Source organism: Scyliorhinus torazame, chromosome 17 (genome assembly GCF_047496885.1).
Source record: "Scyliorhinus torazame isolate Kashiwa2021f chromosome 17, sScyTor2.1, whole genome shotgun sequence".
Taxonomy (NCBI): Eukaryota; Metazoa; Chordata; class Chondrichthyes; order Carcharhiniformes; family Scyliorhinidae; genus Scyliorhinus; species Scyliorhinus torazame.
In genome coordinates this window covers 135101959-135125161 of record NC_092723.1, presented here as the reverse complement: position 1 = coordinate 135125161, position 23203 = coordinate 135101959, and the positions used below count along the sequence as shown (strand labels likewise).

General features: G+C 47.8%; 1 protein-coding gene across 2 annotated transcripts in view; it reads right to left on the bottom strand.

Moving 5' to 3' along the window:
- The window catches only part of grid2ipb (glutamate receptor, ionotropic, delta 2 (Grid2) interacting protein, b), a 250484-nt gene that overhangs the window by 23814 nt on the left and 203467 nt on the right, over positions 1 to 23203 (bottom strand). The window contains exons 12-20 of one of the 2 annotated variants that reach the window (XM_072481107.1): positions 21369 to 21456; positions 19571 to 19648; positions 16939 to 17135; positions 15612 to 15767; positions 14145 to 14231; positions 13545 to 13674; positions 12318 to 12436; positions 5475 to 5639; positions 3957 to 4550 (exon numbers count right to left, since the gene is read on the bottom strand). In XM_072481107.1, the coding sequence (XP_072337208.1) occupies positions 4443 to 4550; positions 5475 to 5639; positions 12318 to 12436; positions 13545 to 13674; positions 14145 to 14231; positions 15612 to 15767; positions 16939 to 17135; positions 19571 to 19648; positions 21369 to 21456 (1128 nt within the window). In that variant the 3' untranslated portion in view covers positions 3957 to 4442. Of the gene's footprint in view, positions 1 to 3956; positions 4551 to 5474; positions 5640 to 12317; positions 12437 to 13544; positions 13675 to 14144; positions 14232 to 15611; positions 15768 to 16938; positions 17136 to 19570; positions 19649 to 21368; positions 21457 to 23203 lie in introns of those variants that run through there. The other variant, XM_072481106.1, reaches the window with a different exon arrangement.

Genomic DNA, 23203 nt, shown 5'->3' with positions numbered 1-23203 from the left:
ACTTTAGCAACTATTACTGGGTGGCAAACATAGTTTCATAGAGTTAGTTTCATAGAATTTACAGTGCAGAAGGAGGCCATTCGGCCCATCGAGTTTGCACCGGCTCTTGGAAAGAGCACCCCACCCAAGGTCAACACCTCCACCCTATCCCCATAACCCAGTAACCCCACCCAACACTAAGGGCAATTTTGAACAATAAGGGCAATTTATCATGGCCAATCCACCTAACCTGCACATCTTTGGACTGTGGGAGGAAACCGGAGCACCCGGAGGAAACCCACGCACACACGGGGAGGATGTGCAGACTCCGCACAGACAGTGACCCAAGCCGGAATCGAACCTGGGACCCTGGAGCTGTGAAGCAATTGTGCTGTCCATAAGGCTACCGTGCTGCCCCATAGCCATAATTAGGAAGTGGGTAGTGTGTGTGTGTGTGTGTGTGTGTGTGTGAGGGGGGAGGGGGGGGGGGGGGGGGTTGGTGTGGGAGCGAGTAAAGGCGGCATCGTGTAAGGGCACAAGTTTTGGGGGCATTGATAACGGCATCTCTGCCGCTCTCGCCGGCCCAATACTCCACAAGCCCGATAGTGGTGGTGGCCCTGAGAGTATGGGGGCAGTGGAGGAAGCATATGAGAGTGGAGGGAGCATCAATCTGGGCTCCAATTAGTAATAATCACTGGTTTGTCCCGGGGAGGTTGGATGGGGGCTTTTGGAGGTGGCAGAGAGAAGGGATCAAGAGGATGGGAGATTTATTTATAGATGCAAGTATTCCCTGTTTGGAGGAGAAGTTTGAATTGCCGGGAGGGACTGGGTTTTGGTATCTGCAGGTACGGGATTTTGTGCGAAGGCATGTTTCGACCTTTCTGCTCCTACCGCCACGGGGGATACAGGACAAAGGTAGTGTCTCGAACGGGGGTGGGGGAGGGGAAGGTTTTGGATATCTACAAAGAGCTTATGGAGTGGGAGATAACTCGGATAGATGAGCTAAAGCGCAAATGGGAAGATGAGCTGGGGGGGGCGGTGGGGGGGGGGGGGGGGGGGGGGAGATAGAAGCGGGTCTGTTGGTGGACACTCTGAGCAGGGTCAACACGTCCTCATCATATGCCAGGTTCAGCCTGATACAATTCAAGGTGGTTCACCAGGCATACATGACGGTGGCCCAGATGAGCAAGTTCTTTGTGATAGAGGACAGTTGTGCGAGGTGGGTGGAAGGGCCAGCAACCATGTCCATATGTTTTGGGCATGTCCGAAACTTAGGGGATTCTGGCAGGGATTTGCAGAGGTCATGTCCACGGTGCAAAAACAAGGGTGGTGCCGAGTCCAGAGGTGCCGATTTCTGGAGTGTCGGAAGATCCGGGAGTCCACTCCGGGCAAGAGAGGCTGACGTCTTGGCCTTTGCCTCCTTGGTAGCCCGGAGACAGATATTGCCAGCATGGAGGGACTCAAAGCCCCTGAATATAGAGACCTGGGTTAGTGACATAGCTCGAGAAAATTAAGTTCGTCCTAAGAGGGTCAACGCTAAGGTTCGTCCGGAGGTGGCAGCCGTTTGTCGACTTCTTTGGGGAAAACTAAACTGTCAGCAGAGGCAATAAAAGGTGGGGGGTGGGGAAAGAGTGAGGCTATTTTCTGTTTAGGGTAGGTGAGATTAGCGAGGGATGGAGCTATTTTTATGCATTATGTTTGTATTTGTACTGTTTATTGTTATTATTATAAAATTATAAATACTTTAATAAAATGTTTTACGAAAAACAAAATGCATGGCACTGAAGCCAAGAGTACTAGGGTGGCGACCGCAGAAGAAAACCTGGAGCACGATGGCTGCATCACGAGTACTAGTGCCCAAAGCATGGCTCAGTCTGTGATGACCATGGTTAAGGGCCTCGACACCATGTTCCCCAACATGTCCTCGATGCAGGTGGACGTTGCCGAGGCACTCCAGAGCATGGCCCAGATACTGAGGTGCATCGCTGAGGGTATCAACACCATATTGCAGACAATGGGGAGCCTCCAGGAGATGACTCAGAGACTTTTGGAGCTCATTTCAACTGCCCCTCTGGCCCTGGGGGGAACGTAGGGAGGAGAAAGCACTGGAGGTCAACCCAGGGCCTGCCACAACGATGGCAGTCAGTTCTTCCAAATCCCCCATCTCCTGTCACTGATGCATCTCAAGGACAGTGGGCAGAACAGGGTGGCGCAGCGATGCCTGTGACACCGCTAAGTCGGCTGGGCCCCTCTGGCTCCAGGCCCTCCAGAGGCTGTCCTGCAAGGACATCAAAGGCCACAGGGTGCAGAAAGCAGCAAGCTGCCTCTACCTCTGATGTGCATTCTGGGGACACACCTAGTGATAGCACCAGACCACAAAAGATCTTGAAGAGTAAGGAGCACTGAGTGGTTCACTATCTGTAACTAGGGAGAATGGAATCGTCAAATATTCACTAGTAAAACATGTAATGCCTGATACATGTGAATTCTCTGTCACATTGATCCTCACAACAGGTGTCCCTGCACCCCCACCCCCTGTTGCTCTTCACTCCCCCCACCCGTGCCCGCTGGGCACAGTGATCCAAGATCAAAAGCCCCCGATGCAGACCCCATTCAGAGAATGGGTGTGAGCGCGCTGTCAGCAGAAAGACAGGTGCTGAACTTTTGCAGAAGCTGAGGAGCACCAGAGCTTTCCACACAGCAAGTTATCATCACTTTCTTGCCTTGTATCGTGACCCACTGACCCCCTGCAGTGATGTTACACAGACACTTGAGGGGTGGAATAGGTTGTTTGGGGGGGGGGGGGGGGGAGGGCAGGAGGGAAATGGAGGGGGAAGGGGGTTAAATTGACGGACACAGCCTCGCCCTATGAGAATATGGAGATAACGAGGGCCTCCATGGTCCTCCTGGCATGTCAGACTTTTGCTGCCGCCTGTCCTCCATCCTTCGGCTCCTCCTCGGGCATATCCTCTCGTTCCTCTTGGTCCACCTCCTCAGACAAAGCCACATGTCCCTCTTCCGCCAGCATGTCACCCTGCTGCTGTGCCAGGTTGTGGCGGGAACAGACCACCATAAAGCGTTAGACCCTCTGAGGGGTGTACTGCAGGACACCACCAGAGCAGTCCAGGCATGGAACCACATTTTCAGTCTATGGGACGCTGCGAAGATGTGGCACAGATGTCTCAGTCTCTCTATGAGATGCAGTCTTCTGCGGCACATGATGTTCTTCAGCTCCTTGAATCACCAATGACACCCGTTCACCTTGGGCCTCCCCTTCAAGTCCCTCCTTAGCCTGATGGGCGACTGGGTCTTCAGGGTGTGCGGTGGCGCCCTGCACATGGCGTGCTGCCTCCAGCCTGCATCATTGCTGCTGCCTTCTCCAGTGTATGTCCACCTCGGCTGCCACCAGAAATATGAGAGCAGCCTTAGTGGGATCAACACCAGCTAACATTTTTTGATCTGAAAGGAATTGGAGAAAGAAAGAGACCAACAATCAGTTATGGCTTCCATCCCAGGACCCACAAATCCCCCAACCTTCCCACCCTTATGTGTCCCGCCTTCTCACAGAGTGCCATCCAGCGAGCCAGTTGTGCTGGAAAACCTTGCTCTGCACACTCACTCCCGACCACATCAGGAGCCCCTGGATCCCAGACCGCTGCCAGGAACATTAGGGAGGGCGTGCTCAGGTGCCCTCCCCTGATCACACACTTACCCTTTGGTTGCGAGAAGGTCTACAGTGCTGAAGCCCTGCTCTTTAGTGTGTGATTGTTTGCAGCTGCCTCTATGGTGCAGGCGCTCCTAGAGTTCAGTCCATGTTCAGGCATTAAAGTTTGCTTGACCAGTGATGCACTAATCATTCTCTGAGACGTGGCACATATGACCTCGAGGAGGCACTTGAGAGTTGAGAATATTTTGTTTATTAAACGGTCAACAGTAACAAAGATTTGAAAATCAACTACGTAACATTCCACATATTACATTAACCATTAAACAACAAGGAAACATCACATTCTATATTGATACCAATACAAAGCTATATCAGCTCATTTTCACACAAAAAAACATGTTATCACCCCTTGCAGGTTCCTCAACAGAAACGGAGGTTAAGCCTGAGAATGTGTTATGTCCAGAACTTTGTTGTAGAAATGATCTGTCCATCACTGTGTTACTTGTTCCACATATCAGTGCCATTCTCTGTCCAGGAGCCACAGCTGTGCAGGCCCTCCCACATGGCCCAATCCCACTGGAACCAAATCCTGACATCCACATATTCCACTGGCGCTCAGGGTGCAGTTGAACATACTTGACTTCCAGCATGTTTAACCTGTGGTGACGAGCCAGTTACATGCAGCATTCACCACATCAGCAACAAAAGCATCAGCAATCTGCAAAGCATTTATTCAAAAGCATCATCAGGTGGCCCATTTGGATTAATGTCATGCACCAGGTCCCACAGCATCTTGTCATGCACCAGGTCCCACAGCACCGGATTGCCTTCTGGACTCATACGTCCCCATGAGCCCGGTATTCTGGTACCCAGGTATCATAGAAAAAATTGTCCTTCTTTCCAGCTACAAAAAAGGGAGGAAACAGCAAGCCATAACTGATTGTTGGTCTCTTTCCTTCTCCAATTCCTTCCAGATCCAGGCATTTGCAGCCACCAGCAGGAACAAGCAGCAAACACCAGCTGCAACTGTGAATTGCCTCACAACTAACAAAACCAATTCCTTATTAGCAATCTCCTTCAGCGGTGAAGCTCAAGGCTGCTCACAGTTAAAGGAGGGTGAAATTGACTTTCAGGTTAGAAGCCACAACGGGACTCTGTCCTGGAAGTATTTGTTAGGACAGGCAGGCTGTGGTTGTCCCTGTTATAGGTCTGCACAATATTAAGACGACTTGAAGGCTTCACCGACGCAAAGCCCCCCATCCCCCTGGCCCAGGGGCAACCCCCGACCTAGACCGCTTCAGCCCCCTGACCAAGTCAAGTCCCCTGATGGTTACCCTCACCCAAGCTCCCCGAGCACTGCGGCAACATCTCCAGTGCCCTTCAGCTGCAAGCCGGAAAATGGAAATGGCTACTCACCTCATCACTTTCCCACAAAAGCCAGCTTCACATTTTTAAAAAGGAGCATTAACAACACCAGCATGGTTCTCGCTGGGTAGTCGGGTAATTCGCAGAAGGCCGCAGCATTCGACTTCAATCTCAATAATGAGATTGAAATGAATGAAAATGAGGGTAAATGATATGGTTGCCATTTTTGGGTGAGATCTGGAACTCACCATTGGGAGTGGGCCAGGTGGATTGCAAAACGGTTTCTGCCCGGCGCGCATCTCGATTCGGACCGTTCCAGCTATTCACCGGGCACGTCCCGATCCGCGCTGGGTGCAACGCGGTGGTTAAATCGAGCAAATGATTTTACTGAGCCATAACATTTTGGAAATGTTCAATGTGATTGGTGGCTAATAGCTACCAATTTGCTCCAAGTTACCTTTACCTCAAACTTTGTGATAAATTCTGCAAATATCCCGAAGAAGGCTTCAGTCGTGGTCATCTTTGAATCTTCTCCAAAAAACGTCGAGACTTTATTGAACTCCTCGATGGCTCGATTCTGCAGGGACTCAAGGGAAGCGATGACGGGCTGTGCATCCCCCAGGAATGCCTGACAATCCAGTTAAGGCAGAAACAACTTGAGAACCTTTCAAATATTGAGCTGCATATAGTATGGACCCTCATTCACTGCAGGATATACATTGGGCGCGATTCTCTGACCCCCCCCACCGGGCCGGAGAATCGGCGGGGGGCCGTGCGAATTGCGCCACGCCGCCATTCTCCCGCCCGTGAAAAAATAGGCGGGCACGCATGGCGCCGGGCCACACAAAGAATCACCGCAAATGGCCATAGTGGCGATCCTCCAGCGGCGCCGCGATTCTCCGGCCCGGATGGACCGAGCAGCCGTCCGAAAAAATCCGTGTCCCGCCGGCGCCGTTCTAACATGCTCTGGGCTGGCGGGACCTCGTGGTTGAATAGTCCGGGGGCCGCCTGTTGAGGGGGGGGGGGAGGGGGAGGGGGGGGGGCCAACCCCAGGGAGGGGCGATCGGCGGGCCGGCCTCTCTGACTGCCCTTGGAAAGAGCACCCTACTTTAGCCCACACCTCCACCCTATCCACGTAACCTAGTAACCCCACCTGATCCTTTTGGACTTCCACCTACCTGCACATCTTTGGGCTGTGGAAGGAAACCAGAGCACCGGGAGGAAACCCACGCTGACACGGGGAGAATGTGCAGACTCCGCACAGACAGTGACCCAAGCCGGGAATCGAACCTGGAACTGTGAAGGAACTGTGCTAACCACTGTGCTACCGTGCAGCCCATGGCCTGGATTGTGGGCATATTGACAATTCTTGCAGCCTTGCCTTGGGTGTATCCCTCAGCCTCAGGTGCAGCACTCTCGTGGCTGCTCCCCAAAGACTTCTCTAACAGCTTCAACAACATTCCTTGACTTTCAGGGCCCTCGGCCAATGTACTTTTGTGCCGTCCCTGGGACTGGCAGCAAATCGTCAGCATGCAAACTGGTGGCCTATATAAAGTCATTAGGAAATATCTCAAGATATTTCAGGAGGACTTTGTCAGGATCAAAGGAGCAAGGGCAAAAATCTACACTCGCCCAGATGCCCTACATAAATACTTCAGGGCACAACCTTTCCCCTATGCCTTGCTCACCAAGGTGGAGGCCGCATTTGGGCATCTGGAGCACCTTGGCACAATACATGTACAGTTTGCGGAATGAGCTGTGCCAGTGGTTACGGGACTAAAACCTGACAAGTTGGTCCACCTTTGTGGATACTATAAATTGACTGTCAACAGAGCCTCCCACCTTGATCGGTACCCCATACCGCGTATCAAAGATCTCTATGCAAGGCCACATGATTACCAAGCCGGACATGAGCCAATCATACTTCCAGCTGGAGCTCGATATGGTATCAAGGAAGCTTGTCATTATCAACACCCCCAAGGGGTTGTATGAATGAACCCGTCTGCCTTTTGGAATCTCATTGGGGTGCATAATTTTCCAGTGCATAATGGAAAATATCCTTCAAGGGCTGCCTAAGGTGACAGTGTACTGAGATGATGTGTTAATCACAGAAGCCACCAACAAAGAACACCTGGAAAACTTGGGTGAAGTCCTACGACGATTCCCAGATGCAGCCGTCCGCCTCAAGCGGGAGAGGTGCTTCTTTCAGGCAGGTGAGGTGACACCTCAGCTGCTGCATCAACAGTGACAGCCTACACCCTATAGAGGATTAAGTGAAGGCTAGAAAAGGGGCACGTACCCCTTGGAACATGATGGAATTGAAGTAGTTTCTAGGCCTCATCAATTATTATGGGAAATTTATCCCCCACCTGGCCACCTATTGGCACTCCTACATGCATTGCTAAAGAGAAAACAGAAGTGGTCGTGGCAGGCACCATAGGAGGGAAGCATTCACAAAGGTGAAGCAACAGCTGCTGTCGTCCAATGTCGTGACACACTACAATGCCACAAGGCCGCTGGTACTAACATGCGCTGCGTCTTCGTACGGAGTAGGGGCAGTCCTCTCCCATTATTCAATGGCACTAAGCAATCGATTGCATATGTGTCGCAAACCCTGGCAGATGCCGAGTGACACTACACAAATTGAAAAAGAGAGCCTGGCTATGTTATTTGGAGTGAAGAAATTCCATCCATACGCCTATGGCCAACACTTTACAATAATCAAGGACCATAAACCACTGTTGGGACTTTTTGAAGAGGACAAGGTGATCCAACCCATTGCCTCAGCTCAGATTCAGTGCTGGGTACTCTTGTAGGCAGCATAGGAGTACTCCTTTGAGCACCCGCTTATGAACACACATAGCTAATGCTGACGCCCTGAGTCGCCTACCATTACCCACAAGCTCCCCACACCTCCACACCAAGAATGGACAAGATCATGACTTTAAATTTTATGGGCATCCTGCCTGTATCCGCCAGGAAGATCCAGATATGGACCCAGAAAGACCCCATGCTGGCAAAACTATGCCACGTGATCCTAAGCGGTGGAATTCAAGGGCACCCTACGGAAGACCTGAAGCCCTTCTGTCTAAATGTCAGAAATTGAGCGTGGAAGATGGCATCATCCTGTGGTGAGCTCGAGTGGTTGTGCCTCGCCCTGGCTAGTGCCCCATCTTGAAGGAGCTCCACAATGATCACCCAGGAGTCTCCAAGATGAAATTGCTTGAAAAGCTATGTCTGGTGGCCCGGGCTTGATTCCAACATTGAAAGTTTGGTGAAACCGTGCCCGTCATGTCAGGAGAATCAGAAGCTCCCTCTCGCTACACATGTAGGAATGGCCAGGGAGACTTTGGATACGGGTGCACGCGAACTTCGCCAGCTCGTTTATCGGGTCAGTGTTTTTAATTGGTTGACACCCATTCTAAATGGATGGACGTACATCGAATGTCCTGCACGACTTCCAGCGCCTCTATAGAAAACTCCGGCATTCATTTTACACTCATGGAATACCAGAGGTCCACGTGTCCGACAACAGGACTCCCTTCACCAGTCGAGAATTCCAGGCGTTTGCGCGTCCAATGGGATGAAGCACATTCAAACGGCGCCCTACCACCCATCTTCTAACATTTAAAAACGGTATGAAGAAACAGACAACCGGCTCGCTCAATACCAAACTGGCTCCTTTCCTCTTCAACTACAGGACCACGTCACATGTGATGAGGGAGGTTGCTCCAGCAGAATTGCTGATGGGCCGACGCATCCGGACCATACTCAGTCTCCTTTTTCCCAACCTAGGTGGGAAGGTGAAGTCGAAACAGGCGCTCAGAAAAAATTATGACACCCAACAACATGATAGGGCTTTCAGGCTGCAAAATACCTCTCTATTCACATTTCGGAGATGGGTCTCCTTGGATCCCAGGAGTGGCAATTGAGAAGACCGACTCTGTGTCACACAAGGTCAAGACCAGGGAGGAGACTGTAAAAAAAAAACGTGGACCATCTTCGGAACAGGGAAACCTTGACTGCGGAAACTACTCCGGACGGGGTGAAGCCCTCAATGTCCTTGGAACCTACCACCAGGCAGGGGGACTCAATCCATGGTGCACCCAAGTGTAGTCCAAGAAGACAAAAACGCAGTCTCCAACATGGAGATTGAGGTGCCGGTCGTGGGAGCGAGGGTGACGATCTGGACTTGGGAGGAGAGGGGATGTGATAACCTCACGAGGGCCACAAGGGATTACTCAATGATCTCTCCGTGAGGCTCGTGGAGTATGAGTTCCCATGGTATCCAGCAAGGCCTATCCAGCTGGGACTCATTATCGAGCCCTATAAATGCCGTCCCAGACCGGCAGTTCCTGTCAGTCCCAGGCTGGGACACGTATGTTGTGTGTTGTATGCTGTAGGTATGGCTTTACTTTGGACTTCAAATAAATTTAGTTTAACCTTTATTTTGTCTCCTGGATGACTACAGAGGGGCGCCTCCAGGCAGTGGTGTTCCCAGGTATCTGCTGCTCTTGTTTTCGAGACGGTGGTAGTCATGGGTTTGGAAGGTGTTGCCTAAGGAACTTTAGTGAGTTCCTGCAGTTCACCTTGTAGATGGTACACACAGCTGCTACTGTTCATCAGTGGTGGAGTGATTGAATGTTTGTGGAAGGGGTAGCATACAAGTGGGCTGCTTTGTCCTAGATGGTGTCGCACTTCTTGATTGTTGTTGGAGCTACACTCAATCAGGCAAGTGGAGAGTATACCAATTCATTCTTAGCTTGTGCCATGTAGATGTTGGACAGGCTTTGGGGAGTTAAAGGTGAGCTACTTGCCACAGGATTCCTAGCCTGTGGTGGCACTGGTAGCCACAGTATTTATATAGCTAGTCCAGTTCAGTTTGTGGCCAGTGGTAACCCACCAGGATGTTGATAGCAGGGGATTCAGCAATGGTAATTCCATTGAATGTCAAGGGGCAATGGTTAGATCCTTTCTTGTTGGAGATGGTCATTGACTGGCACTTGTGTGGTGTGAATGTTACTTGTCACTTATTTGTCAGCCCAAGCCTGGATATTGTCCAGATCTTTCTGCATTTAGACATGGCCTCTCCAGTGTCTTGAGGAGTCACAAATGAAACTGAACATTGTGCAGTCATCAGCGAACATCCCCATTTTGACTTATGATAGAAGGAAGATCATTAATGAAGCAGCTGAAGATGGTTGGACCTAGGACACCACCCTGAGTAATGTCTTGGAGCTAAGATGATTAACCTCCAATCACCATAACCATCATCCTTTGTGCCAGGATGGCTCCAACAAGCAGAATGTTTCCCCCCTCTTTCCCACTGACTCCAGTTCTGCTAGGGCTTCTTGGTGCCATACTTGGTCAAGCGGTGCCTTGTTGTCAAGAGCAGTCACTCTCACCTCACCTCTGAAACTGAGCTCTTTTGTCCATCTTTAAAGCAAGGCTGTAGAATGGTCAGGAGCTGAGTGACCCTGGTGAAACCCAAACAGAGAGTCCGTGAGCAGATTAATGCTGAGTAAGTGCTGCTTGGTAGCGCTGTCGATGATCCCTTCCACCATTTTACTGATGATCCAGAGTAGACTGATGGAGCGGTAACTGGCTGGATTGGATTTGTCCTGTTTCTTGTACTGGACATACCTGGACAGTTTTCTACACTGCCAGGTAGATAGCTGTACTGGAACAGCCTGGTTTGGGGAGGGGGGGGGGGGGGCAACGGCCACACTGCGCCCAAAAAGCAGCTCGCCATGGCGCAGCATAGCTGTTGAAAGTTGGGAGACCCCGCTCCTGGGATCTCCCTGACTCGCAATGCCTTGTGAGATTCAATGCAATCTTGCGAGACGTTGCGATGTGAACCTCGCCCACAACAGGCAGGATCATTTTTTAGCAATTCTGCATATTAGAGCGAGGCAGTAAACCTCGCTCTAATGTGCAGATTCTCGAGGTGCCAGAGGCTTTGGGATTCAACCTCTTTGCCTCAGAGACCTCGGGTGAGCACCGTTCAGCACTGGTCCCCACAATCTGGGATCAGGCAGAATAGCACTTGTGGGAATCCCTCAGGGGTTTGGAGGCCCCAGCTGCATGCCTGTTGGGCACAATAGTACCCTGCCACTGTGTACTCTGGCAGTGCCATCTGGGTGCCAGCCTGGCACTGCCAGCTGGCATGGGCACTACCAGGGTGCCAGGTTAACACCACCAAGGTGCCAAGCTGGCATTTCTTTGCATGCATGATCAGGCCGAGGTTACCCGGCGTGGATATTGGTGGGATGGTGCGCAGGGGGCCGGGGACCTTCCCATAGTGCATTTGGGCTGGGGGGTGGAGGTCGGGGACTGTTTCGGGGGCCTCGGAGATCAGGACACCATTTAAAAATGGTATCCTGATCTCTCGCTACAATAGGGAGTTCCGGCAAGCGGAGCTCCCCACTGTGCAAAATAGTGCTGCTGCTATGTGCAGCCTAGGCCGCATGTTCCCCATTCAGGTCCCTTATTCTTTTTTTGTAATTTGGAGTACCCAATTTTTAAAAATCCAATTAAGAGGCAATTTAGCCTGGCCAATCCACCTAGTCTGCACAACTTTGGGTTGTGGGGGTGAGACCCACGCAGACAGGGGGAGAATGTGCAAACTCCACACGGTCAGTGTCCCGGAGCCGGGGTCAAACCCATGTCCTCGGCGCTGTGAGGCAGCCGTGCTATCCACTGCGTCGCCATGCTTGCTCCCAGGCCCCTTATTCAACACGAATCACGAGAGGACTTTGCTCCTTTTTGGGAGAATCGTGCCCTATATCTCTCAAACTACAAAACTGTTGGATAAGAAAAAAACAGCTGGTCCATCAAGCCTGCAACACACTATAAAAGCTGGAAAATCATAATTTAGCACACTGTGGTTTAGCACACTGGACTAAATCGCTGGCTTTTAAAGCAGAACAAGCAGGCCAGCAGCACGGTTCAATTCCCATACCAGCCTCCCCGAACAGGCGCCGGAATGTGGCGACTAGGGGCTTTTCACAGTAACTTCATTGAAGCCTACTTGTGACAATAAGCGATTTATTTCATTTCATTTTCATTTCATTTCATTTCACGTTTACTCACCATCCCTCTGTAGCCATGTATTGTCCTGGGAGAGGCAAAGAAAAAGAAAATCAAGGAGCAAAAAGGAAAAACCATACTCTAGGCAATACCTCTCTGATCTCCTTAAGTAATAAAAACCAGTCCATGAGATTACATGACAATGATATACACTGTATAAACAAAGATAATATGCATCGACAGCGACTTTCTCCATGCTTTCTGTCTGGAAGGATACGGTCATGACTGTGGAGAATCTGTCTTCATCGGTGACTGTCATGCTCTCACAAGCTGTCTGTATGTCCTTCCTGGTTGTGTGGATGTCAATAATTTCCGTAGTTATTGTTCTCTGATTAACTGGAAAAAAAAAGAGAGTTCTACATTCTTCTGCATCCTTTTGCTGCGCTGAATGATTCCAAATCTTATATCATAGATTGTGGGTGAGCCGCACTTCTCCATAATTTTCATAGAATCCCCACAACGCAGAAGGAGGCCATCGAGTCTGCATCGACCCTTTGAAAGACCACCCCACTTGGCCCAATCCCCCGTTCTATTTCTGTAACCCCACCCTAAGGGACAATTTAGCATGGCCAAGCCACCTGACCTGAACATCTTTGGGCTGTGGGAGGAAACCAGAGCACCCGGAGGAAACCCACGCAGACACAGAGAGAAAGTTTAAACTCCACACAGTCACCCGTGGCTGGAATTGAACCCGGGTCCCTGGCGCTGTGAGGCAGCAGTGTTAACCACTGTGTCACTGTGTGCCCCGAATTTTGACAGACTTTATCCTTGCCTTGAGATCTAAATAAGCTTTTAGTAATGTAGCTGGGAAGCGAACTGCAAACTCTGTGTTGTAATCGTTTTGAGCTACTGAACAATCTCATTCTTGTCTTTGAAAACAGTAGAACATCACCAATAACCCTGCTGTTAAGTTGGAAATGTCAAGCAATTTTTATACCATAAAGGGCAGACACATAAACAATAGTTGCACACAGCAGGTATAGATTTACAGCAAAAATCCTTCCACGTAACTCCAATATTCAGATCACAGGTAATGACCATCCCCATATTAAGTTTTCAAGATTTTCAACAGCATCACTGCTGCTAACCCCAATACTCAGTATCTGAGTTTGCCACTAACCAGAAGTTTAACTGGGACAACCATATCAGCATTTTGGATGCCAAACAGGACTCAAGCTAGATGTGGGGAGTGTCTCACTTCCTGAATCCTCAAAGTCATCTGCAAACCTCAAGTCAGCAATGTGACAGAATATTCACCTTTCACCCAGATGAGAGCAGCCGCAATACTCAAACACCTTGATACCATCTGAGTGCAGGGCCTCGTGATCTCATGGGTTCTTGGCAAAGTGCAATATTTTGGGATTTCGATAATTTGTCATTGCATAATCTGAGCACAAGCACTTGGTTCCCTTTCAGGCAGTCACTGACCTTTTTTTTAACTGACCTTTTGCAGCAAGTGCCACAGTTGGAATCTCCTTGGCAAAATCCAGCAGCTCAGGAAAGTGCTGGCTCAGTGATTTGGCAAGAATGTGCAAGAAAGTAGATTTCCCATCCACAGTCTTTGTGGTGTCAAGCTGAGAGAAAATATATGTGCCAAATGAGAAATGCAGCATGGGGACACTTTTGAAACTCAAATTAGAGAGGTTTGAAACACTGTTAATCTAATCCTTAAGGCGCAAGCACAAGGTACCGCTCTTCGCCTTTTCGACAAGGAACAGCAGCACAATTACCACTACTCTCTCCTCTCTCAGAATCTGTCAACATTGATAACCATTCACTCCATTTTTTCCCCAGCGGCTGATATTATTAATTACCCTTCTCCAAAAGAATTAACCACTCCCTTTTTGTCTTGCAGTAAGTGCTGCCACCATTTTGCACCATCATCCCATCACACTATCCCAGGTTTGTCAACTTAATTAATTAATCATTCACCTTCCCTCTCGCACAGCAATTCCCTTCCCCTTGGGAATTTCCATTAACAATGATACCAATTCATTTCCTGATTACATTTGAACTCAGCAGTTGTCATTTGTTCGTTGCTCACCTCTGTCAGAAAATTAATTTTAAATCCTGTGGTTTTGGGGCTCTTAGGTTGACCATTGTTGAGATAGTTTCCCATTGCAAGGACAAACTGTTAGAGAAAAAACAATTACTGAGGAGCAATAAGAGTGCTGGAAAATCACAACACTTTAATAAATGAAGCCAACAGGTTCTGTTCTGGATTTTCTGTCTATGCACAATCTCTTCCAGTGGATTACTCCCCACTGCATCTCCCATTAGATACATGAGGCTCCAGGCTGCAACATGACACCTCGCTGTGAGACTCTTTTACATCAGGAAAGATCCACAGAGAGAGAGAGAGAGACAGAGACCCCCAGAGAGAGACACAGATAGACCTACAAAGCCACATGGAGGAAGAGAACAGAGAACCATACAGAAACAAAAAAGTGCCATAAACAAGTAAGGTCCTACAAACAAATGACAGGCTCATCTATTTTGATAGTATTAGTTGAGGAATATATTTGCCATGTATTAGTTGAGGAATATATTTGCCATGATAACAGTAATATTCTCCTACTCTGAAGTCATGAAATGCAATCTTTCCTATCACCTGAGACAGCAGATAGGGCCTTGGTTTAATGTAACATCTGAAAGATGGTACTTCCAACAGTGAAGCACTCCCTCAGTACTGGATTGGATTGGATTGGATTTGTTTATTGTAAGGTGTACCGAGGTACAGTGAAAAGTATTTTTCTGCGAGCAGCTCAACAGATCATGAAGTACATGGGAAGAAAAGGGAATAAAAGAAAATACATAATAGGGCAACACAAGGTATACAATGTAACTACATAACACCGGCATCGGGTGAAGCATACAGGGTGTAGTGACACAGACACAGACTGCAGTGTCTGCCAGGATTGTCGGCTCAAATCCTGGAGTGAGACATGAATCCACAAGCTTCTGAGCATCAGAGGCTGTACCTTACTAATCACACGGTGCCCAAAATAAACCACAGCACCTGTGGTGATCTCTGTAGGTACATGCACACAAGGGGTTAATGGGTAGATAGCAGCACCACATGATCACCAGAGGGCTGGACCAACAGGGGTATAAAGGGCAGCCACACGGGGTGTTTCTCTCTCTCTCTCGGGTGTGCTGTGAACAAGGAAACATCAGAATCACAGAGATAGTTAGTGGAGTTACATTTAGTTACAATTGTTAAATTTTGTTATCCAATTCCTAGTTCCCATGTTAAGGTATAAAGAACTCACGCATTAATAGTTATAGTTACTCAATAAACCTTTGTTGTTACTGGACGAGTTCGAGTCTTCTTCAACAAGATTCAGAGGACCTCACCATCAGCCAAGGATGGAGTAACATGTGTTATCGACCACGCAGGTAACACTACAGCACCATGCTGCAACAATGTGATATTATTTTCAATCCCAGTTGTTGTTGTCTTGCCTCATGGAAAGAGGTTGAAATTCGAACTGCAGTTTATTAAATTTACCTCCAAAATCTTCGCCAGTTTCTTGCCGCATTTTAATTCAACTGAGGCCTTGTAGATACATTGCAGTCCAGCCTTTATCTCCTCTGTCTTCTCCTGCAATGTTATCTTGAAATGCAAACTCTTCAGTCTGATTTTGTATTCTTTCACTGATAGCATCTAAGACAAGAATGCAGAAAAAAATGCGTTTTGTGAATCTGTGCTGGGAAAAGTACTTGTGTAAACATATGACACAGGAATGTGTTTTCCCTTTACTTTTCTGATGCAGCTGATTTCTATCTGTTTTCCAATGTGAGCTAAAACAGTAGACTAGTAGCTACCCTCACCAATTCCATCCATAAAGATTTCTGCCTTTCCATTTTCCACATATCTTTTAACAGCCACCTAAAAACCTATCTTTAACTCTTTAGTTCAGCCTCGATGAGCGCTTTGCGATTTTTTTTCTCTCCACTAATAGGTGCTATATAAATGCAAGTAGTTCTTACACAACGCAAAGTCATGATGGAGTAAACAATCAAATATGACACTGTAGGAGCAACATATTACAATAAAGTTTATTGTGGATCTTCACGGTAAAGTCCTTGGGGTGAAGTGTCATTGGGGCAAAGAAGTTGGTGGTAAGGAATATCATGGGAAATATACAGCCACATATGAGCAGGAGGATGCCATTCAACCTTGTGAGCCTGTTACACTGTTCAATCACATAATGGATGATCTCAAAGAATCAGAAATGTATGCTTGAGAATAAGGCCTTTCAGCCCATCATGTCTGTGTCAGGCAAAGAAAACCTATGCAGCCCAATGCCACTTTTTATCTCTTGATCTGAGAACTTGGAGGTTTCAGCAATTCAAATGCTGACCAGTCTGCCATGTGAGACCTTGTCCAAAGCTTTGCTGTGCATCAAAGATGCTATCCTCATTCACCATCCATGCTACCCTCCTTAAAAAACTCAACTAATTTAGTCAGCCAAAACCTTTCCTTAAAACTATTCTGATCTTAATTTTAATTTTATCTTAATTTTATTTACCTGCCTTGGTCCTATAACCAAAAATTATCAATGGCAATTTGAAAATTTGAGTTGAACTCCACCCCAACAGCTATTTGAGGAGACAATTCCCAATTTCCATGACCTGTTGTGTGAAGACATCATTCCTAAATAGCCGAGCTCTAAATTTAAGGTTAAACCCTCTTGTTCTGAACTCCTCACACCTGAGGAAATAATTTCTCTCTTCCTAGTCTATGAACTCCAAAGTATAAGGGAGGTTGGTGAAGGGCAATTTAAATGCCTTTAACATAAAATGAGGGCAGGGCCAGTTAGCCTGGGACCCACCTGCAGGGCAAATTGGTCCGGGTCACTCAGCTTACTGGGATCAGCCAAGTGCCGCCTGAAGTTCTTTAACTCTTCCTCGTCAGGAGCATAGAGGAGCAACTGCTTAATGTGAGAGGGCTCCAGACGATTGTTCTCCATTGTCATGAGGATCCGGCGGAGTTCCAGAGCTGAGAGCTTCAGGTGGGCAATGAGAATAGCTGACAGAAATAAATCCAGATGAAGAATCAGTCATCACAAGAAAGAGAGGGTTGGAGAACACTTGTTGGGCTGGACTTTATGCAGTTCATCATGGCATGAACCATGGTAGCCAGAACCACTTAACTGGGAGAGGGCCCATGCATTAATCTCTCAGTGGCAGGAAAGCCTCCCCCTCCCCCACTCCCCATTAATCCTAAGGGTGAAAAGAGTGTTGTGGGATTCCTGGCCATTGCTGGTGGGAAGTTAATTACATTCATTAATGGACCAATTGACATCCATTATACCTGAGCCCACTACAGTTTAGTGGTGGCTCAAGGATTGTATGGGAGCTGTACAGGTCTTCCGTGCCCTCAGAAAGCTGCCCAGCAAAACCTGTCAGATATGCCAGTGGCCCCTCACTATCAGGCACATTGAGCCCAGTCAAGGGTCCCAGCATCTGATAGGGAGTGATAACTGCTGAAAGCCACTCCCCTGCCCTTGCCTCCAACTCCACCCCACAAACCCCATATTGCCCTCATTAACCTGTGGCCTGGGGTTCCTCCATAATCCTGGGCCCAAGAGGTGCAGTGCCACCAGCAGCCACTGCGCTTGCTGGTACTGGTGAAGTGCAGGCCTCTGATTGAATGGCAGCTCTCCGCGGACAGAAATTCCGCCACTGGGTCCTCAATTGTGGGCAAGGCCTGACGATGGCCAATTAAATATCTGAACACATTTGATTCAACAGGCCTCCCCCACAGAACTGGCAGGAGTTCCCTGTCAAATCTACAGTCAGTGGCCGAGGCCCCTGTTAGCCCGACAAAATAATGACCATTGAATTATTGAGAGGTATACTTGAAAATGAAACAAACAAAAGTGGGAACAATTTAGCGCTGGTCAGTCAAGAGAGAGAGGAACGAAGGAGCAAGAATAGCATCTCAAACCCTCTTGTACTCTCCAGCTAGTAGGCAAAGGCAACAACCTCCCAATTCTGAACCAGGGATAGACCCTATTCCACCACCACACGAGGCCCCAGCACTCCATTCCCCATCTAATGATAATAATGATCTTTTATTGTCACAAGTAGGCTTCAATGAAGTTATTGTGAAAAGCCCCTAGTCGCCACATTCCGGCGCCTGTTCTGGGAGGCTGGTACGGGAATTGAACCGCACTGCTGCCTTATTCTGCATTACAAGCCAGCTATTTAGCCCATTGTGCTAAACCAGCCCTACCCCGTTCCTTCCAATACAAGGACTAATCACTCCTCTCTCACGGAATACTTTCCCTTTCACATGGACCCTGTCCTCACTGTGTCTCGCATCATCAAATTCCCCATTCTTCCAACAACAGTTTATAGGCCTCCACACTCCAGGAAGTATTTTCCACCACTTTTTCTGGGGGTCAGGAATGGAAGAGAGGTCAAAGAATAGCACAGGAGTCCAAAAAAGGCTTTTATGCTGGCGGAATGTCCCTGATCAATTGTCCCCAGCAATGGCATAACAGGAATCCAGGCTTTAAAAGTCGGAATCAACATTTGCAGCAATTCAAATATCATTATCAGCTTTTAAGCCTGATAGTCCCACCGTGTTAAACTGTCTATCCACATCAACATGAGGGCACACCGACGTGAATCACAACAGGTCCCTCCGACATGCACCTGATGAGAAGCCACCAGGAGCGCACAGGTGAGTACATCCCCCCAGGGATGGAGGTTCATACCAGGGCAATCAACCTGACACTGCCCCCTCGGCACTGCCCCATATTTATTTTTTTGTTTTAAATCAGGGTGCCCTTCATGTCATGGAGCCTGCCTCTTCACTCTTTTTGTCCGTGAGTTTAATCCAGCAACATCATCAGCGGGCTGCCCTCTATTTTTCCTACCCGAGATGATGCTTACACAAAAACATTGGAATAGTCTGCCCTCTCTCTCAGCTCCTCCAACTCTCCCAACACCACACCCTGCCCTCCTTTCTCTCCCAGTATCCATTCCCTCCAAACACCTGGTCCAGCTCTCTATTTGTTTTCATTTTCCTGCCCTATAATTTCCTTTAGAGAGGGCAGACAAGTGGGAGAAAGTGAAGGCTTGGAGCCTGAGGCAAAATGGACTAGATACTGGCCAACTCTCAGCAGCTCTTTCACCTATGCACATTGTTAATTTTCCCCACCAGTCTCCACTAGCCAGGCCCATCCTAGTAAATGATGGCTGGAATCTTGTAGGCACAAGACAAAAAGATCCAAATTGAGCCAATCAATAAAGAAATCTGCATAAGTTACAGAATAAGCCTAAATATGTAGAGGAGAGCAGAGAGAGGTAACAAGAAATGTCTAAGAGGGAGAGGGAGACGGGTTTTTATACCAAGAGAAATGTTTGTCCATGGACAATTTCAGTTAAGCTTATAACTGAAATAGGCGTAGCTGTGCAACAGCATATTGACTGTAGAGCGGGAATGGAACTTACACATATTGTAGGCCTTCTTACGGGACAGTACTTCAACCAAATCCTTCTTCTTAAAAGTTTCAGGTACAAAACTTGCCTCTGCAAAATAGAAGTGAAAGAATAAGGAGAAATGCTCTAATCAGGACATTCCAGATCATCACGTCACCAGCCAACACCACCCCATGTCTGTACCAAGAGATAAGTGTCTACATAGGCCACCTGAAGATCACACCGTATGGGCCGAGTCTCAGAAATGGAACAACCAGAGTGTAGTGCATTAATTCATCACTGAGGGCAACCTAGCTTCATCTACTAATATACATTGAGAACATACCAGCAATTTTGCACACACAGACTGCCTTGCATAGAGTACACAATCACAGTTTGGCACATACAGTGCGTACTGTTGTCCGTAAAATTCAGACACTTCGACCAGTTTATTATTCAAACAATTTACCTAGGTGACCCTCTTTGCGAGATGAACAAAGGACAGACACAAGTTAACAATTCAACCCAAGTTTATTTTCAAACACAAAAGTTATCCCCCAAATTATCCCAACTAGAAAATGCCCAAGATTCTTAATACTACCCGTGCCAATGAACTGGATCGAGCTGCGGGTCCAATCCTCTGAGTCCTTTGTTGTCCAGGGCCTTCATCTTTGAAGATGGGTCTCACACACTGCTTCCTTCTGTCCTCTGATTCGCTATTGAGTCTTCTCCACTGCCTCTGCATGGAGTCTTCACTGGGGAAGTACTCTGGATGCCTCTTTCTTGTACCCCTCTTCATGCCCTTCCAGAAGCTTCTCTGGCCCTCAGCCAATGAGGTCACTCGTCACAGGTTGCAACACCCAATGGAGTGTCAATTGCAACTCTGCAGGACACCAGGAACACCCCCTAGAGGACCACCCTCAAGTGCATTGTCTGCGTGTAACCTTATCCCATATAAGGTGATCTAAGTGCCAGAAAGTCTGGCTACATCTGGGCAATCCACAACAATCGATTCATTTGAATGGGGTCATTTATCTTCCAATGTCCTGTTTACAGGACAAGCCCAGACTTGCCCCAACTGTCTGTCTTTGTCCAATGTATTTAAACTTGTCTGTTCGAAATCCCATCAGGCCTGTCTGTAGTTCTGAATGTGGTTTTAATTTAAAGTGGCCAAATGTATGCCGGGCCAAAAATTCAGGCCGTTGGCCATTTTACCATAGACCTTCCTCTTGAATCAGTGAGCGTCAGCGAACCGTATCACACAACTCTAACCAAGTTCCCGGTTGGGCGAGTATCAGAATCTCAGGCAAACAATCCTAATCTTTAACCCAACCTATGTACATTCCATAGACACCATAAATAAAATACAAAATTAAAATGCTAATGTACTAATACAACGGTTGAAATACGGATAAATACAATGAATTGTTTGGGAGTGTGCTCTGTGAGAATGGTGAATGGGTTTAAGCCAAAGATATAGATAAAATGTTGCACCACTCAGAAAACCACAAAAGTGTGCTTCTCGCACATTGAGAAACCCTGTTTGACTGGGGTTAGGAGCTGGGTGACATAGGCCACCGGCCAAGTCTCCCATGGCACTCTTGCAGAAGTACAGCTGCAAGTATGGTGTCTGTGGCCACTACTTCCAGCGCAAAAGGGAAGTCTGTTGTTCTGACTTTTTAAATTAAAGTGTTCATTTCTTAATTTAAAGTGTCCACTTGTATGTCGGGCCTAAAATTCAGGCCGTTGCCATTTTACCATAGTACTCACTACCCTAACGTACTCGGATGCTGTGTGACGTTCTGTTTGGAAATACCAGGCTGTCACTTACTGTTTGGTTTCTGAGTCCCAAAGTGCAACTCCAAATCTAGGTACTTGACCATATCACTCAATTTATCGTAATCGGAGTCTTCTCCAAACTGAGAAAAATGAAGACAAGTGATTTTCAGAGATAAATGATTATCAGGTGGCTTCAAATTAACAAGGCGCAGCAGAGAGTTCTTACTATTGTACAGTGACCGAGCTCCCACTGCTTTCCCTGAAGGTCACTCACTATGAGTGGGCCTGTTTCAAAGCTAAATTTGCATTTGGAAACATGACAGGCAACGTGAAAAGCATAGCCCCAAACTAACAGCAAATTCTGCAAACGGGCCAAACAGCTTCCTGCTGTAGTCAGCCTCCACTTCTGGACAGACACTTGCTCATCCATTCCCTCTCCTGACTTTCATTGGCACAGGGCTCAACGGTAGCAATTGTTCCCTGTCTCTCACTTTTAAAAAAAATTTAGAGTTCCCAATTATTTTTCATTTTTATCCAATTAAGGGGCAATTTAACGTGGCCAATCCACCTAACCTGCACATCTTTGGGTTGTGGGGATGAGCCCCACGCAGACATGGGGAGAATGTGCAAACTCCACATGGACAGTGGCCCAGGGCCGGGATTCGAACCCGGATCCTCAGCGCCGCAGTCCCAGTGCTAACCACTGCGCCACATGCCGCCCTCGCTGTCTCTCACATAATCAACTGTTCTTTCACGTCTGAGCTGAGCAGACTATTTCACCACGAGACTTTTCATAAATAAGAGACAATCTCAACTATGGACATGCCAGGTCACTGAATCAAGAACAAGAACCCTCCAGATTTCCCACAACATATTCCAGGGTATTGAGAAAAGAAACACTACCGATGTCACTGTGACGAAAAAGAACTGACAGTGCAATCTGAAATGGGCATCTAGATTTTCTCTGGTCTGGTACTTCTGTTTTCAGTGTCACGCAACTATCTCCTCTCGGTTTCCAGTTCAAACTATTTTTTTTACAGCCATTACAGATAGGCAGTAAAAGACCTGCTGGTCCACCAAGACTGCCCCACCTCGTCTGGAAAGAGAATCCTGACCACACATCATCTCATGCAACCAGCTAATGCCCCCACCCAGATAATAGTCCTGTAATTTCCCAGGAGAAACAAGAAATCCCATCAAAAGAAACAATAGGTCATCCATGATCTCAATGAATAGCAGGACAGGCTTGAGGGGCTGAATGACCTACTCCTGTTCCCATCTTCCTAATACCATGGAAAATTCCAATCCAGGACCCCCTCAAGCAAACAAAACAAGTCCAGAAGATTAGAGGGATCAAGAATTATTCACAAAACTATTTACCTCTGTGGGATATGATCTCTGCCCTATTCAAGAAGAGATCCAACTCCCATATGAGGTCAGAGTGCCAGATTTTTGTGGTTGAGAGGAATATCAGGAGTTGAGATTTTCTCAACCCCGCGATCCCGTCTTTGTTCTGGAGGGTCAGGAAGATGGGCATGGGTTGGAGACAGACATGCCACCTCGAGAGGCAGGTCCAGGCCACTTCAGAGGTGGGAAGCTGGTGAGGCCAGTAGATTAGAAGGCTAGTCTCCATTTAGTCTGACATTGATCCAGTCCTATTTATAGTTGTTAGGCACTCTAATCCTCTTCATTCCCTTTACCCCCAGTCACCTCATTTCCTCTTCATGCCCCCTCATGTCGCTATGACCCTTATACATTACGTGCTCCCTCCATGACCCCCATATCTCCCACGCTCCCCCATGAATTATCCATGCCAACTCACCCAGTATCAACTAGGAACAGAACTCATGAACCATATAAAACACTGACAAGCCTTTGAAGTGCTCA